Source organism: Enhydra lutris, unplaced genomic scaffold, assembly GCF_002288905.1.
Source record: "Enhydra lutris kenyoni isolate GAN:26980312 unplaced genomic scaffold, ASM228890v2 scaffoldscaffold6, whole genome shotgun sequence".
NCBI classification, from domain to species: Eukaryota; Metazoa; Chordata; class Mammalia; order Carnivora; family Mustelidae; genus Enhydra; species Enhydra lutris.
Window position 1 is genome coordinate 26,730,242 of NW_019154090.1, and position 17,383 is coordinate 26,747,624.

The window sequence follows — 17,383 nt, forward strand, 5'->3', positions numbered from 1 at the left end:
AAAAAATTTTTTTTATTAGACAGATATCATTTCTAATCTAGGCTCTACGTCTCATCAGATGTGTGGCTTAGGAGTGTTATATCATCTCTTCAAATTTTCTTGTCCTCATCGGTGGAGTGGAAAATATTATCTAACATCACAGTGTTGTCGTAAGTGTTCAGATCTAGCCCATAGTATTTAGTACAGAAACTGACATAGTTGATTTATGGCAAATATGAACTGCCTTTATCTTTGCCTCATGTCTTTCCCTTCCTTCTACCACTTATACTTCCCCTTCAGTTAATCTTCTCCATCTTTTCTTTGATCATCATTGTCTTTCCCTTCTCTTTTCTTAGTCCTTGATGCCTAGTATTGGATTGGATATGCAGTAAGTACTACTGACAGAGCTGGACACTCTACTATCAGGATGATAAACACCAATGTTTAAGAAAGGACTCCTTATTTCTTATATTTATGTATTAGTTTTCTCATTGCTTGCTTGATTCATTCACTCATTCAAATTTGTCTCACACACATTTGCCAACGGCCTCTAATTTGCCTTTGTTTCATTTTGGGAAGGAAGGTGCACTTTGATATGGGTGCCTCTGGCAAATCTCCCACACTTACACAAAGTGCCCAGCTGAGATATGTGATACATGTTATCCTTCTGCCTGGCTGACCCCAGGTATGTTTCATCCCTTTTAGTTCACTGCACACAACCCTGGCCCATTTCCAAAACTAATAAAGGCGGGACATTTCTCTGCTGTAGTGATCTCTGTTCCGTCCTCTGCAGCACAGCCTTCCATTCTCTCAGGACATGTCAGTCATGAAGCCCTATTTAATGACCATTTCCATCCTTCTGATCCTGGTTCGTAAGACTCCAGGTAACTCAGGCCTCTCTCAAAGGTTCTGGGGTCTTGCATGTCGTATTGTTTTCTTAGTGACCTCTGAGATAATTCCTACTCACATACCACAGGCACTACCTATGGCCTTTCAGGTCTCAGATAGGTTGTGAATGTTACTCCCAAGGTCCATCTCCTGTCAAGATCTCCCCTGATTCTGCTCTGCCAAGACAAATTTAAGAGGCTGCTCCTCCTGCTGTTCCTGGCATAGTGGAGTATTGAAGCATGAAGAATTTTAGGCGGTGCTGTTGGTAGGAGGGGAGCTTGATGCATGCATTAGATGTGAGACATTGGATGTAATTTGGGGAGCTATCAGAGGGAACAATGGTAGTTTGGGAGAGTGAGTTGTGGTGGGGATGGTATATGAGAGAGAGAGAGAATAATATCAGAAAAATGAGTGGGCACGAGGAGAGGGTGAAAATTCTATTTACAGGATTGGGCTGGACTGATGTTATGGTGTAGTCTTGAGAGAAAATGGGATTTTTTTTTTTTTTAATGGAGCTGGAAGTGGAGTTGGATAGAACTGAGTTATGGAGAGGGTGGTGGTTGGGCTGTGTTTTGGATTGATGCTGTGAATTGGGGATGGGTGGCTTGGCTATTGTCACGTTTGTGTTAAATTTTATAACTGAGCCTTAGGTGGTTAGAGAACAGTTGGAGTTAGGTGTTTGGTTTAAGTAGGTGTGTTATCAAACTGGGGATATGTGGGGTTTATCTGGGCAGAGATTGCCTTAGCCTGAGTTTGGGGGTAATTAAGCTTGAGAAGGACAGTTTCATTCATCACAGCAGAGCTGTGGCTGTTGAAATGGGGAGAATGAATGCTGCATGAAAAATATCTGGGGGTGCCTGGGTGGCTCAGATCATGATCTCGGGGTCTGGGGATCGAGCACCACATTGGGCTCTCTCTTCAGTGAGGAGCCTGCTTCCCCTGTCTCTCTGCCTGCCTCTCTGCCTACTTGTGATCTCTCTCTCTGTCAAATAAATAAATAAAATCTTAAAAAAAAAAAAAAAGAAAAATATCTGGTAATATTTTCAAGTTCTTAAAAAAGTTTGTTGAGTGTGATTTTCAGGAGCACTGAAAAGCAATAAATGTAACTGTAGGCAGTGAGGAAAGATGAAAGCAGGAGGCTGGAATGTTCTCAAGTGTCTCTCCTCAAAACTTGGCAAGTACAGAGAGACATGGGAGTTGTCTAATCCCAGCCTTATAGAGAACTAAGGTTGTCTCTCCTTTCTTGGGACTGAGTTCAGAATCACTGCTTTTTCCTCTTTCCCTTTCTCCTCTGTCTTCTATTCCTCCTTCCCCTTCCCATCCTCTTCCTACTCTACTTTCTCCTACCCGGTATTTCTCACTCTGTATCATCTTCTTTACTTGAGAGACACTTGTTCTCATTCAGTAAAGTTCAGTTTCCATGTTGGAGCAGCCGTAGAAACCACAGGTGGGTTTGCAAGTAACAACAACAAAGGAAGACATCAATCTATGCTTCAAAAGTTGTACATAGTGTTGCTTCCTTAGTAACCATTTAATGCTTTCACCTGGCAGAATTAATGGGCAGGAACTATTCTGGACAAACTCTTCTAGGATAATCAAAGTCATTTTTTTCCTTTCATCACCCCAAACATATGCTTTGGAAATTCAACTGTTTGAAAGCCATGACTTTGTCTTTTTTTTTTTTTTAAGATTTAATTTATTTATTTGACAGAGGGAAGAGAGATCACAAGTAGGCAGAGAGGCAAGCAGAGAGAGAGGGATAAGCAGGCTCCCTGCTGAGCAGAAAGCCCAATGTGGGGCTCGATCCCAGGACCCTGAGACAATGACCTGAGCAAAAGGCAGAGGCTTAACCCACTGGGCCACCCAGGCACCCCTAAAGCCATGACTCTGTCTTTTAAATCTATGTATTCCCAGTGCTGAGGTGAGTGCTTTGCACAGAGTAGGTTTCAGTAAACATTTATTGAATGAGTGAATATATAAACGACTTATACCTAAAACATATATATAGGTAGGAAGAACCTCAGAAATGAGGTAGGGAAGGATCATGTTTGTGATGCACAGGTGGCAGAGAAATCATGTATTACATTGCTTTTGGCTTTGGATGGAACTGTTAGAGTCTAGGGCATATGTTTTGTTTTTCGATTTTTGATATTTTAATTTGCTCCTAATACAAGTCCAAAGTGGGAAATGAGCTGGGCAATGTCTATGGGTCAATGTGAGAAAGTCAGGCAGTGTTGTGGCTCTCAATTCAGGCAGGAACAAATGCATATTTTCTGGGACATTGTGCCAAACACCTTTGCTGTGGCCTCTCCTCAGACCTATCAAATTAGAATCTTTAGAGACTTGATGTGAGTATACTTAACAAGTCTCCATGTTATTATAAAGTATGACACATCTTATTAACAGCCTTCTTCACACAGTTGAGATTTTCTGAGGAGCCTGCTTCCCCTGTCTCTCTGCCTGCCTCTCTGCCTACTACTGCCAACACTCTCATTCCCATCTCTCACAGTGGGAGACTGGGCACAGAGTACAAAGGGTCAGAAGCAAAGCTGATATTTAAGTTGGTCTCAAAATATGGAAAGAGCCCAGATGTCCATTGACAGATGAATGGTTAAAGAAGTTGTGGTTTATATACACACAATGGAATATTACTCAGCCATCAAAAAGAATGAAATCTTGCCATCTGCAATGACATGAATGGAACTAGAGGGTGCTATGCTAAGAGAAATAAGTCAATCAGAAAAGACAAATACCATATGATTTTACCATATGATTTCACTCATGTGACATTTAAGAAGCAAAACAGATGAACATAGGTGAAGGGAAGGAAAAATAAAATAAGACGAAAATAGAAAGGGAGGCAAACCATAAGAGATTCTTAACTCTAGGAAACAAGGTTCCTGGAGGGGATGTGGGTGGGTAGATGAGGTAACTGGGTGATGGGCATTAAGAAGGGCACTTGAAGTAATGAGCACCAGTTGTTATATGCAACTGACGAATCACTAAATTCTACCCTTGCAATAATACAGTATATTGCTAATTAAATTGAACTTGAAGAAAAAAAAATTTTAAAGAATTTAAAAATTAAATTACAAGAAAATCAATCAATCAATCAATCAATCAATCAAATAAAAGCAGGTCTCTGACTTCAGTTTGGAGATGGAGAGATGATCAAAGGTGATGTTAACTTGATGTGGGTATTAGTTTGTAGTGATGCAGAACAATACAGGGTTAGAACACCTGCAGGATTGAGAAGCTAGAAATATCTACAACAAAACCTTTGTTTATTTAGCCACAGTTAGCAGAATCCTTCTGCGTCTGTCTTGACATGTTTACCATATGGAGAGAGTGAGGGAAAGGTCAGTTTGCCAGATTCTCATTCCTACAAAGAGGAGATCTTGGATGTCCTGGCTTCCATCCACTGCATTTGGGAGAAAATGAAAGTCCACCAGTTCAAATGTCAGCCAGAAGAGTGTGGGTGTCACTCTAGCGAGGTCCCCTGAGGACCTCCTCCTTTTTTAAGTAGGATGGTGCCAAAAGAGAGGTTCCACCCAGCAATTGCACTACTGAGTATTTACCCCAAAGACAGGTGTAGTGAAAAGAAGGGCCATATGAACCCCAATGTTTGTAGCAGCAATGTCCACAATAGCCAAACTGTGGAAGGAGCTGAGATGCCCTTCAATAGACAAATGGATAAAGAAGATGTGCTATATATATATATATATATATATGTATATATATATATATATATACATATATATATAATGGAATATTACTCAGCCATCAGAAAGGATGAATACCCAACTTTTGCAACAATATGGATGGAACTGGAGGAGATTATGCTGAGTGAAATAAGTCAAGCAGACAAAGACAATTATCACATGGTTTCACTTATTTGTGGAACATAAGGAATAGCATGGAAGACATTAGGAGAAGAAAGGGGAAAATGAAGGGGGAGAAATCAGAGCAGGGAGACAAACCATATGAGACTATGGACTCTAGGAATCAAACTGAGGATTTTAGAGGAGAGGAGGGTTGGGGGATGGGTGAGCCTGATGATGGGTATTAAGAAGGGCATGTATTGCATGGAGCACTGGGTGTTATACACAAACAATGAATCATGGAATGCTACATCAAAAACTAATGATGTACTGTATGGTAATTAACATAATAAAATTATTTAAAAAAAAGAGAGAGGCTCCATGATGAGGGTGAGAATTAAAATAGGAAATGCAGCAGTACCATGACGTTGGAACATGGACGAAGGGGTACCATTTTTTACTGCCTTGCTCTGGTTAACTAGCAGGCTGGCTGATGTAGCAGCCTTCCCTGGGCTGGAGTGCCAATTTCTGGGACAGTTCATATTCATACCAGTGCCAAAATGCTATGGGATGTCTATCACTAAGGCATTTTCTTTTTTACTTTATTTCTCCTCACATTCTCTGACTTCATCTAAACTTGGAACATTTTACATTCTTTTGTCAAAAAATTATCAAAATGGGCGCCTGGGTGGCTCAGTGGGTTAAAGCCTCTGCCTTCGGCTCGGGTCGTGATCCCAGGGTCCTGGGATCGAGCCCCACATCGGGCTTTCTGCTCAGCGGGGAGCCTGCTTCCTCCTCTCTCTGCCTGCCTCTCTGCCTACTTGTGATCTCTGTCTGTCAAATAAATAAAATAAAAAATCTTTAAAAAAAATTATCAAAATGTTCTTTTTCCATGCAGAAATAATGTCAGACTTGCTTATCCAATTTTTATTAATGTGGGTGGGCATTGGAGTCCTCTGCATGCTTAGCACTGAGTACATGGCCTGGAACAGACTGAGTGTTGATGAATGGGTGTGAAATGAGGGGACAGGTGGAAAAGGTCCTGGAGTGCTAAGCTTTGGATTTTGGACTATGTATTGATAGCTGAAGAAGTCCTTATACCTGAAGACATCATGCAGGAAGATGCCACTCTGTCCTAGAAATCCTATCATATAGAGAGGCAATGTGACACACAGAGGGAAGTGCATGGGCTTAATATCATAGAGAAAAGAAATTGAATCCTACAATGGTCAAGTATAAGGTATGGAAATGTGGACAGAACAAGAGTTCTCTGTGAGCCTCAGTGTCTTCATCTAAAGAACAGAGATAACAATAGGTTTTTATGAAGTTTCAATGAGATAACATTTGCAAAATGCCTGACACACAGTGGATGTTGGACATGAGACAATGATTGTTAGTATTGTTTTCTTTGGCTCCTTTGTCTTTGAAAGCTCCAATAGGTAACAAATACTGTTGATGACTAATATTTATAGAAGGCTAAGTGTCAGGAACTTTGTCATTGGGGCATTTTCAGCTGAGGAACCTATATACACATGCACATATCTGGATGACAGATACATAGCTATCAATACTCATGAATGGGTTTTAGCCATATGTGGAAAGTGTGTGGTAGAGTTCTGTACAGTGAGCACATGTATATATGCTCAAGTGGTGTGAATATGGACGTGCATATGTGCCTGTGTGTGCACATCAGTGTGCTGCACATGTTATATGGTATCTGTTTCTGTGGGGCCAATGTACAAACATGAGTGGTACATGTTTGCTCAAATGTTTAGAAGCACAAAGGCATGCAGGGGCTCAAGTATGTGTGCCCTGCCTCAGAGTGGAGCCTGGCTATCTCTGATAGAGCTCTGTGTGAGGAGCACACATCTGTATAGGCACTTGAAAGCATGTCCAATACGTGCTCACAGGAGCTGCCCTTGAAGCCCTGGACCCTCAGGAAAATACTTTTATATCAACACACTGCTTAATATTTCATTACTTCTTTTTTTTTTAAAAAAGATTTTATTTATTTATTTTATTTATTTATTTGTGAGAGAGACAGTGAGAGAGAGCATGAGTGAGGAGAAGGTCAGAGGGAGAAGCAGAGATTGGAGATTGGAGCCCGATGCAGAACTTGATTCTGAGACTCCGGGATCATGACCTGAGCTGAAGGCATTTGTTTAACCAACTGAGTCACCCAGGTGCCCTATTTCATTACTTCTTATACTTATACTTATTATGCACCAGATACTCTCCTGAGCACTCTATATATGCTAAGCTAAACATCACAAATGTAAGAACTTGGTTCTATTATGACACCCATTGTGAAAATGATGCAGTGATGGGCCAGAGAACTGAACTAACTTGCTTAAGGATGAGGAGCCATAATGACAGAGCCCAGATTTGAACTGAAGTGGTTTTTACTCTGGATCCTGTTAATATCCTCAGGGCTTGTTTTCTTTAAATCATGCTTCCCCATTCCTATTGTCACTGCTGCAAGGAAACTAAACATGGGTTTGTTTTCCCCAGGTGGCCTGTTCAGATCCCAGTATGGCAAGAGCCAAGAGCCTTGGATTCCATGTCAGCTTTACCATGGCATGTGCAGAAACACCTGCAAAAAGACTGAAACTCAATACTTAACCTGCCCAAATGATCAAGAGTGCTGCCTGAAATTTTCTGTGAAAACAGCCCGTTCTAACAATGTGAAGGGTTATGATCCTGACTCCAAACTGTCAACTTCAAGCTACTCTAAAATCTGAATATCACCAACTTACCCCCTCCTGGAGGGATTCTTCCCTCATTTTGGAACACCCTTTCCATAAAAATACATTCCATCTCATGCGCGTGTCTTTCATCTGTAAGCAGTCATCACTGGACAGGGGAAGGTTAGGCTGGAGCTGGGGAGTTACAGAGTATAGGAAAGGACCCTGGCCAAGAAAGCAAACAGGATTCTAGAACAGCTCCATAGTGCTGAGGGTGCCAAGGAAGGAAGGAAATCACATTTCTGCTCTGCTTTGGTACTACCAAGAGGGTTGTGATTCATTCTGGAGGCTGCAGAGGGATACATGACCACTAGATTGAGTCTGGATGATCCCATGAATACATAGGGGAGATCGCTGAGTTCTCTGAGTAAACACTGAAGGATCTGGACAAGGACTAGAGGATTATCTCTGACATCTAGAGAACCATCCTAGTCCGTTTGGTATGATGTGGTGTCCTCAGGAAGAACCAGAACCAGACAGATGGAGGACTAGAACTGAGCATAGGAATCTGTTGGACAAATTAAAGCAACATTTTCTAAAGGGTAGAGCTGTTGGAAAGTGGACTAAGCAGGTTTGTCCCTCAGCATTCTCCCAGTGTTGAGTTTGGAGGACCATTTCTGGGTGTGAAACAGAGATGGTTGTGGTTATGGTTTTAGAGAGGGATTTGGAACAGGAGCTGGACACTGTACTCAATAACCTTTAAATTCTTTCATTCCTAAGAATTTAAGGATATTGTTCTTCCACTCCAAACTTAGTCACAACTAATAGTTGACATGCCATAGAATTTTCATTGTGTTATGTATACTCCTCTTCCATGGCTAATGTTTCATCTCTCCTCCTCTTTGGATCCAAACTTCTAGAACCAATGTTACCAACTAAGTTCTCTAAGTTCCAGATTCTTAATCCCATTTCAGCTAAGAGAAATCTGACTTTTGTGTATACCACTTCACTGAAATAGCCCCAGTTTTGCCAATGCCTTCTTTGTTGAAAAACTCAAGCATTTGTCAGGTTTTACCATTTACCACTTTGTCTCTAGCCACTATTTCAACATTATTTACCTTCCTCGACGTCTTTGTTATGTTTGCCTTGGCTTCTCTCTTGAGTGTCCTTTCCTAGTCATTTTTGGGGTTTCTTCTTCTGCCACCTGCTCCATAATGTTTCTTTGTCATCTTGCCTATTTTCTCTCTTTTTCACCAGACACTTTACCTGCATTTCCCATTATTAGACAAATGATAATTTCAGCCCAGACCAATGGATCAAAGGCCATGTACTCACTAAATGACCAAGTTATACAGTTGGATTTTAATTTTCATGGGACTTAGAAGTTTGGTGGAAAAATTTAATAATGTTTATATCTTTGAGATTCACTGACACTCAGGCGTATTTGTCAAACAGGGAATATGGGCTTGGCAGAAGCCAGGTTTCAAGAAGGGACACAAATTTTCTGGCATAAGTAGTATGATTAGACAAAACTTTTAATATTTATAAGATAGTATTTGTCCCAGGTTCAGCACAGTAGTTGAAATGTAATATTTCAGACTTTCTATTTTAGCAGTTTTGGTAGAGGGAAATGATTGTGTAATTCTAGGCTTAAAGCACAGATTCCCATTTCTTTGGGTTTTGCATGTTTTCAAGAAAGAAGCATGAATGTGGTCAGAGGGGTTTGTTCCCTGTTCCCCATCGCTGCTCAGAAGCTGTGTGATCTTGGGCAAGTTCTGTATTTACATGTTCAACCCAGACAACATCTCTGAGGCCCAGACTCCCATACTGGATTATGTATTTGCTAGGTTCTCTTGGATTACTCAGCCATCACAGACACAAGTTCCCAAACTGATTCCAACTCTGTCTGGCTTTTCCCTCGTCTTCCCTTTTAAATAATCAACACCTACAATTCACCCTGTTGCTCAATTCAGAAACTTGGACTCATTCTGGATCCCTCAGTTCATCTCAGCTCATCATGTCCAAATCACTAAAATGTGCTTTTAGTTCCAACTCAACCTGATCTCCATTTAATGATGAAATCAGCTTTTGCATAACCAAAAGGAGAGGATTCACTATTCTTAAAAGTGAAAAAAGTCAACTAATTAAGAAGCCCTTAATGTCTCATTCCCTTGAAAGTACATTTTTACTCTTTTAAGGATCTTCCATGCCATTCACCTTTGCTTTTCTCAGCAAGTGATGCGACTTCCTTTGTTCAAATGTGTATTTGTCTGTACTTCGATTGCTATTAGAACTCTTATCAAATAGTGTCTTTAATGTTCACTATTTCAAAAGGTCCACATCATCCTCCCCAGAAGACCACTAGTTTCTCTCATTGTTCCTTTCCAGTTTCACTCTCTCCACAACTCATCAACACAAGTCTTACAGGGATTTTTAGTACATTAAATTATAAGAGAAAACCTGTAATTTTGATGTATTAAACATGAGGTTGGAGTGATTTCAAGCCCCTGCCTGATGGGCATTCTACTTTTTCCTTCCTGAGAAACAATTCTAATAAATGGCAGACATTTATTTTAAACTTTTGAGTCTGGTCATTCTTATGCAACAAGTTGGCATAGTTTGTAAGATCCAAGGAAGTGTGGAGGTGGAGTGCAGGATGTGGACTGAATTCACACATGGCCTTACTTTCAGGTCTTCCTCCGTATTTCCCTTTGAAGGCCCGGAGGTTCCATGCCTCTACACTTGAGCTCAAAATCTTTGTATTTCAGGTAGGGACTATAAACTGAGTTCAACCATGTATTTTGGCTGTCTGTTAACACTTACCACCTAAACCTGAGAAAATTCAGGTCTACTCTTTTTTAAGTAAGATTCTACTCTGTGGGGTTATCAGTCAAACGGTCAAAAAGAAAGTCTCATCTCTCTTTAGCTTATTTTTAAAAAAGATTTTATTTATTTATTTGTCAGAGAGAGAGAGAGCACCAGCAGGCAGAGTGGCAGGCAGAGGCAGAGAGAGAAGCAGGCTTCCTGCTGAGCAAGGAGCCCAATGCGGGACTCAATCCCAGGATCCTGGGATCATGACCTGAGCTGAAGGCAGCCGCTTAACTGACTGAGCCACCCATGCAACTCTTTAGCTTACTTTAAATGACTATAGTATCACTTACTATAATGTGGAATTTCTGGCCAGAGATTATCTCCAAACTAATATTGTTTTCCTGCTTTATTCTTAGGGCAGGATGTTCCAAAATATTTAAGAGAAAAATCTGGAAATCTCCCAATTTGGCAGAAAGTAGTCATGATATTTATGGGGAGAAGAAGTTTACAAAAGGAAATAAAAATTCTAAATTCTCTCCTTTATAGGTATATCTACAAGAGGTTGAAACATCATTAATGAACCCAAAGTGGGGGGGGGAACCTATAAACCTTTTCAGATACACATAGAATACACATCTCTGACAAAATAATAATAATAATAGTAATAATAATAATAATAATAATAATTTATATTTGTATTCAAAACCAACCTATTTCCAGAGCCTCTGTATGCTTCCAGATTTTCTACAGATTGACTCCAGATATTCTATGAAACCTGCCTCACTATAAGATTAAGGCTTCAAAACATTCTTACTATATAATTTTTCACTGTTTAAAAGAAATAATGGAACACAGATGTTATTCCATTTAGATTAAATACACTAAAGATGGGGTGCCTAGGTGGCTCAGTGGGCTAAGCTTCTGCCTTCGGCTCAGATCATGATCTCGGAGTCCTGGGATTGAGTCCCACATCGGGCTCTCTGCTCAGCAGGGAGCCTGCTTCCCCCCTCTCTCCGCCTGCCTCTCTGCCTACCTGCGATCTCTCTCTCTCTGTCAAATAAATAAATAAAATCTTAAAAAAAATTCACTAAAGACTTCAGCAGATTCACTGTTTTATGGAAATCAACTCTCTTGTTGTCCAAAAACATAACAGATTAAAAAAGAGAACTTCTACTCAGAGTATGTTTAGGATTATAAAGGGCAAAGGGGTAGAGGAAGTGACTGTATTTTAAACAACAAAAAATGAGTCTAGAAGGAGGGAATGAATAGATGCTAACATTAAATACATGTAATGAACAACTGTGCTACATGTAAGGTAGTCTCTATTTTAGAGATCAAAGAATTTATTCTTTTCACAGACAAAACAAAACACCGCCCCCAAGCAAAAGTATTTTGGAGCATTACATATGCATTATAAGTTTTTAAAAATAAAGTTATGTTCAGAAAGGCACCATTCTATCAAAAAAACTGTTAAGAAAAATTATCTAAAATTTGGAAATAAATAAAAGAGATGACTGGTGTCCTTTCAGTGGAGTGCTGAACATGATCTAGTAGATCCTCCTGGGATTATAAGTCTATTAGAGGGAGGTGTGTACAATTAAGTAATTTTCCACTGACTAAGCTATTTAAAAATTTTGTATGGGTAGAGATTAAATCATAGAAAACTGATATAATTGCAAAAAAATTCTTTTTTGAGAGTCATGCAAACTATTCCCTCCCATAACAATGCAATGGGACAGATGCAATTGTTGTGTTTGGATGCCCTTGTTTTCTGTTTGGTGGGAAAGAGTTCTGAATGTTTTAGTTCATTGCCCTTCAGGATATTAAACAGGTTTACATCTATTTGCAAATTTATTTCAGAGTTCATTGGCTGATTATAATTCATCAGTTTCTCTGAGCCAGTCTTAACATCTTACTGGTTTCTTCATTCTTTACGAGTTGAACAAAATCATTGAAATATTTTCATTTTATGTTTACATGTTACAGGTTTTTAACTTTAAGAACTTTATTTTTTTTTTAAAGATTTTATTTATTTATTTGACAGAGAGAGAGATCACAAGTAGACGGAGAGGCAGGCAGAGAGAGAGAGAGAGAGGGAAGCAGGCTCCCAGGGAGCCTGATGCGGGACTCGATCCCAGGACCCTGAGATCATGACCTGAGCCAAAGGCAGCGGCTTAACCCACTGAGCCACCCAGGTGCCCCAACTTTAAGAACTTTATACTATGCTTTATGTTTCTTCACAATAAAGACACCTATAATGGAAGATGAAATGTGTGGAATTTGTATTTGTGGTTTGGTAATCTTTTGCAAAAAAAAGCAGAGTAATACTGACTCTTAGTATGAAACAAAATTACATAAATTAAACTGTTTTTAGACTAATAATACATTTTTTCTAGATATAAAATCATACAGACAATTTAAATTTTGGCTTGATAACAACCAAGCTATAGACCAGTAACTGACAAAGTAGTTGGGCCTCAGTCAGCGTCTCCTCACTGGATAGGACCACTCTGGTGTCAATTTGTCAGTCTTTTATTTAACAGTAGCATTTTCTGTGTTTTTCTTTCTTTTTTTTTTTTAAGATTTTATTTATTCATTTGACACAGAGCACAAGTGAGGAGGAGGGGCAGAGGAAGAAAGAGAAGCAGGCCCTCTACCAAGCAAGGAGCCCGTTATGATATTAGATCCTGGGACCATGGGATCATGGCCTGAGCCAAAGGTAGACAGACACTTAACCAACTGAGCCATCTAGGTACCCCCTTCTATGTTTTCCTAAAGGAAAATTCTTTTAAAAAAATTTTTTTAAAATTTTTTAAAAAAGATTTTATTTATTTATTTGACAGACGGAGATCACAAGTAGGCAGAGAAGCAGGCAGAGAGAGAGGAGGAAGCAGGCTCCCCGCTGAGCAGAGAGCCCAACGCGGGGCTCGATCCCAGGACTCTGGGATCATGACCTGAGCTGAAGGCAGAGGCTTTAACCCACTGAACCACCCAGGCGCCCCAGGAAAATTCTTTTTTAAAATAAGGCTAGAAAGATATTAAGTGGATTTCCTGAATATTTTAGTTTGTCTGTTTTCATTTATTATTATTACTATTATTATTATTATTATTATTTTAAGTAGTCTACATGCCCAGCATGAAGCCCAATGTGGGGCTTGAACTCATACCCTGAGATCAAGACCTAAGCTGAGATCAAGAGTCAAATGCTTAACCAACTGAGCCACCCAAGCACCCCTTAGTTTCTTTTTTATCTTTGAAGCTCCAGCTATTTCCAGAGGGTCTGGAATACAGTTGGTTTTCAGCATGCATTTGTGAATAAGTGTAAGAAATTAACAATTTTTCAGCCTTGATTTCTTTGCCTATAAAGTTTTTAAAAATTTACTTTTTATATTAAATTTTTAACATGGGGTTTATTTCCTCTTATGTTTGTGAGAGGCAGGAATATAACTGCACTTTCCTGATAAGTAAGCCCAAATTTATAGCTGCTCTTTTTCCCATTGATTTTCTACTTATGTCCATCATATGTTAAAATTCCCTATATACGTGCTCTATTTCTGGGCTCCCTATTTTGTTCCATCAGTTATTATGATTATCCCTGCATCAATATTTCTCTATCTTAACAACTATAGTCATATAAATAGTTCTAATATATGGAAGGGTAAGTCACCATCCTGTTTATTTTCTTTCAGAAGTTCTTGGCAACATTTTTTTATTTTATTTTTTAATTTTTTTCAGTGTTCCAAGATTCATTGTTTATACACCACATCCAGTGCTCCATGCAATACATGCCCTCCTTAATAATGACCACCAGGCTCACCCATCCCCCACACCCCTCCCTTCCAAAACCCTCAGTTTTTTTCTCAGAGTCCACAGTCTCTCATGGTTAGTCTCCCCCTCCACTTTCCCCCAATTCATTTTTCCTTTCCTTCTCCTAATGTCCATGTTATTCCTTATGTTCCACAAAGGATCTTTAAAAACATTTTTAAAAAAATTATTATTGTGTTATGTGAGGCACCATAGGATCTTTTAATGACTCCTAGTGGAACCACATCTGAAGACATAGCTCCTAGGTTTGCCAAAGTTAATTAAGAGAAGAACATGTAGGGCTTTAATGGTCACACTTGGAAGTACATATCCTTTCTCTCTTTATACCACTGATCATATTTGCATTGCCAAGAAAACCATAAGACTTTACTGAAAATTCTTTGGCTTTCTGAGAATTAGAACAACTTATGGCCACCATCTTTAATCAGAAGGCAGGCTTTAAAAGCTACCACCTCAAAGGGAGATGTGCTCCCTGACTTCAGATTTGGCCAGGAGGAACACTGGAAGAGGTGAAAACTTCTACATAAGTGTCCATAGAGAACAATGACAATAAAGATTTTTTTCCCAGAAAACTTGTGCCTCATAAATAAAATGTCCCTATTTTTACATTGGTGACATCTCTCATACCTGAGCTATTTGGATTCAGAGTTTGGATTGTCATGCCAGTGACTGTTGTGTGTCTTCTATTCTTCTCTTTTTTGAGTTTGAGTCTTTTTGTAGTTGTTTTATCTCTGCTTCATCATTTTATGTCTAGTGTGTGTATCAGGGGAAGGAGCAAAGAACTTGTCTTTTGGTTTATAGGTCACAGTTAAGAGAAAATAATTGTGAAAATCAATTACCTGGAGATCCTGGATTTTTGAGCTGGAGATAGTGACTGGAGAAGACTCTGGCTTGTCCTCTCAGAGGAGGAGGAGTATTCTGCACATGGTGGGTGGGGAGAGTGAAACACATATTTGGTAGGCTGGCAAGGAGCAGCTAGGTAATCTTAAATTCATAGGATTTTCTTGTGTTCATAGGAAGACGACACATTCCAGCCTCCTTCATAGTTAGTTAGCTAGAGGTCATGTAACTAGTTTACCAATGGAACATGGACAAAAATAAAATATGCCACTTCAAGGCCTTGCTCCTAAAAGCTCTGGTGAGTCATCAGCTTTCCCCATCCCCCATACTGTGCAACTGGAAGCAAAGTATTTAAAGACCACATGGCTTCAAAAGGGGAAGAATCAAGATGCCCGAGTCACCACTTGGAATCACCATTCTGAGTTGTCTAGGAGAGTCAGCTGACCAGGAATGGAGTGTGGTGTGAGCAAGAAACTAATTTTATTTTCTTAAAGCAATGAGTTTTCAGGGTTATTTGTTGTAGCAACTAGTATTTTTTTTTTTTTTAAAGATTTTATTTATTTATTTGACAGACAGAGATCACAAGTAGGCAGAGAGAGAGAGAAGAGGAAGCAGGCTCCCCACGGAGCAGACAGCCCGATGTGGGGCTCGATCCCAGGACCCTGGGATCATGACCTGAGCCGAAGGCAGAGGCTTTAACCCACTGAGCCACCCAGGCACCCCTGTAGCAACTAGTATTAATAAGCATCCCAATCCATTTTTTTTTAAATGACCCAAGAAGGATATTCCAGGCACTCCAATCAAGGACAAAGAAATCATCCCCCATAGTCTGGTTCACTCCAGATTTCTGACATTCCATTTTTATTTGTAAGTGAGTTCTGTTGAATATATTAGATCACCTCAATTTGCACTTTCATGAAGTAGTTATCTGTTGGATGGGAGGATGCACAGGGGCTGGCTGGTGGATTTTCTTGGGAGATAATAGAGTTGTTTGGGACAGCCTATGGTTTTCCTTGCTAGAAATTTTACCCTTTGTCACAGGCTTTCTTTTCTTCCCTCTCTCTTTTTTTTTTATTATGTTCACTTAGCCAACATATAGTACATCATTAGTTTTTGATGTAGTGTTCTACGATTCTTTAGTTGCATATAACACTCAGTGCTCATCACAACACGTGCCCTCTTTAAGAAAGAGAAAGAGTTCACGTGCAAGTGTTGGGGGGGCAGTAGGATAAGGGAGAGAATCACAAGCAGGCTCCACGCTCCAATTCTCACAATCCTGAGATCAGATCCTGAGCCAAAATCAAGAGTCAGACACTTCACCCACTGAATCACCCAGGTGTCCCGTGTTTTCTTAACCAAACTTTCAGTATTTTCTGTAGCCTTCATAATTGTTGCAGCTACTTTTTGGTCTCTACTGCCCAGAAAGCAGAAAGGAAAACCAGTAATGACTCAAAGTTATCAATGAACCAATCATAATAATAAATGTAATAATGTAATAATACATGTGAAGAAGGACCTGTAAACTTAACTGTGGTCAATAAATATGATTATGTGCGTAACACATCTAGCCCAGGCCTGATGTATACCTATTTCCTTGTATCTCAGGCACATTTTCTTGCACATTTCAACACTTGTGAAATTCAGATGCACTGTACCATCAATGTTATGAGCACCTTGTTAATCACCACACATTGAAATAAGTTGTAAATTATATACTTGCTTAATCGCTTTGAGAAAAATAACCAACACTATGGTGTCAGGTCTGGGATCAAGCCCCGCATCAGGCTCCCTGATCAGCAGGAAGACTTATTCTCCCTCTCTCACTCCTCCTGCTTGTGTTTCCTTTCTCACTGTGTCTCTCTGTCAAATAAATTTTTTAAAAATCTTAAAAAAATAATTACTGATAGGTGAGGAATTATTATTGACATTTTGTTGTTTTGTTTTGTAGTTTGTCCCTCTTCTTCTCTCATACTGTCTTCTTTTGTTATTTGCTGATGTTTTTGTAGTAATTTGCTTTGATTCTTTTATCTTTATCTTTTATATATCTACTATGGGGTTTTGTTTTGTTCTTTTTTTTTTTTTAAGATTTTATTTATTTATTTGTCAGAGAGAGAGAGGGAGAGAGAGCAAGCACAGGCAGACAGAATGGCAGGCAGAGGCAGAGGGAGAAGCAGGCTCCCTGATGAGCAAGGAGCCCGATGTGGGACTCGATCCCAGGACGCTGGGATCATGACCTGAGCCGAAGGCAGCTGCTTAACCAACTGAGCCACCCAGGCGTCCCTGTTTTGTTCTTTTTGAGGTTAGTTTGAGACTTGCATAAAATATCTTGTAGCTGTGATTATTCATTTTAAGTTAATAACAACTTAACTTTAGTCTCACATAAAAACGTTGTACTTTTATCCCCCTCCACACATACTTGGTGTTCTTGTAGTCAGAGTTTGCTTCTTTTTACATTGTGTATTCATTAATAAATTTCTGTCTTTTAACTTTTTTCCCCCAAGATTGATTGATTGATTTAAGTTTTATTTTACTTTT

General features: G+C 39.5%; 1 protein-coding gene across 1 annotated transcript; it reads left to right on the forward strand.

Moving 5' to 3' along the window:
• The first annotated feature begins 796 nt into the window (after positions 1-796).
• LOC111141328 (defensin beta 116) lies at positions 797-7,429 on the forward strand. Its single transcript, XM_022493789.1, has 2 exons — positions 797-863; positions 7,200-7,429. Exons 1-2 carry the CDS (start codon positions 797-799, stop codon positions 7,427-7,429), a joined length of 297 nt encoding a protein of 98 aa, XP_022349497.1.
• The last annotated feature ends 9,954 nt before the right edge of the window (positions 7,430-17,383 follow it).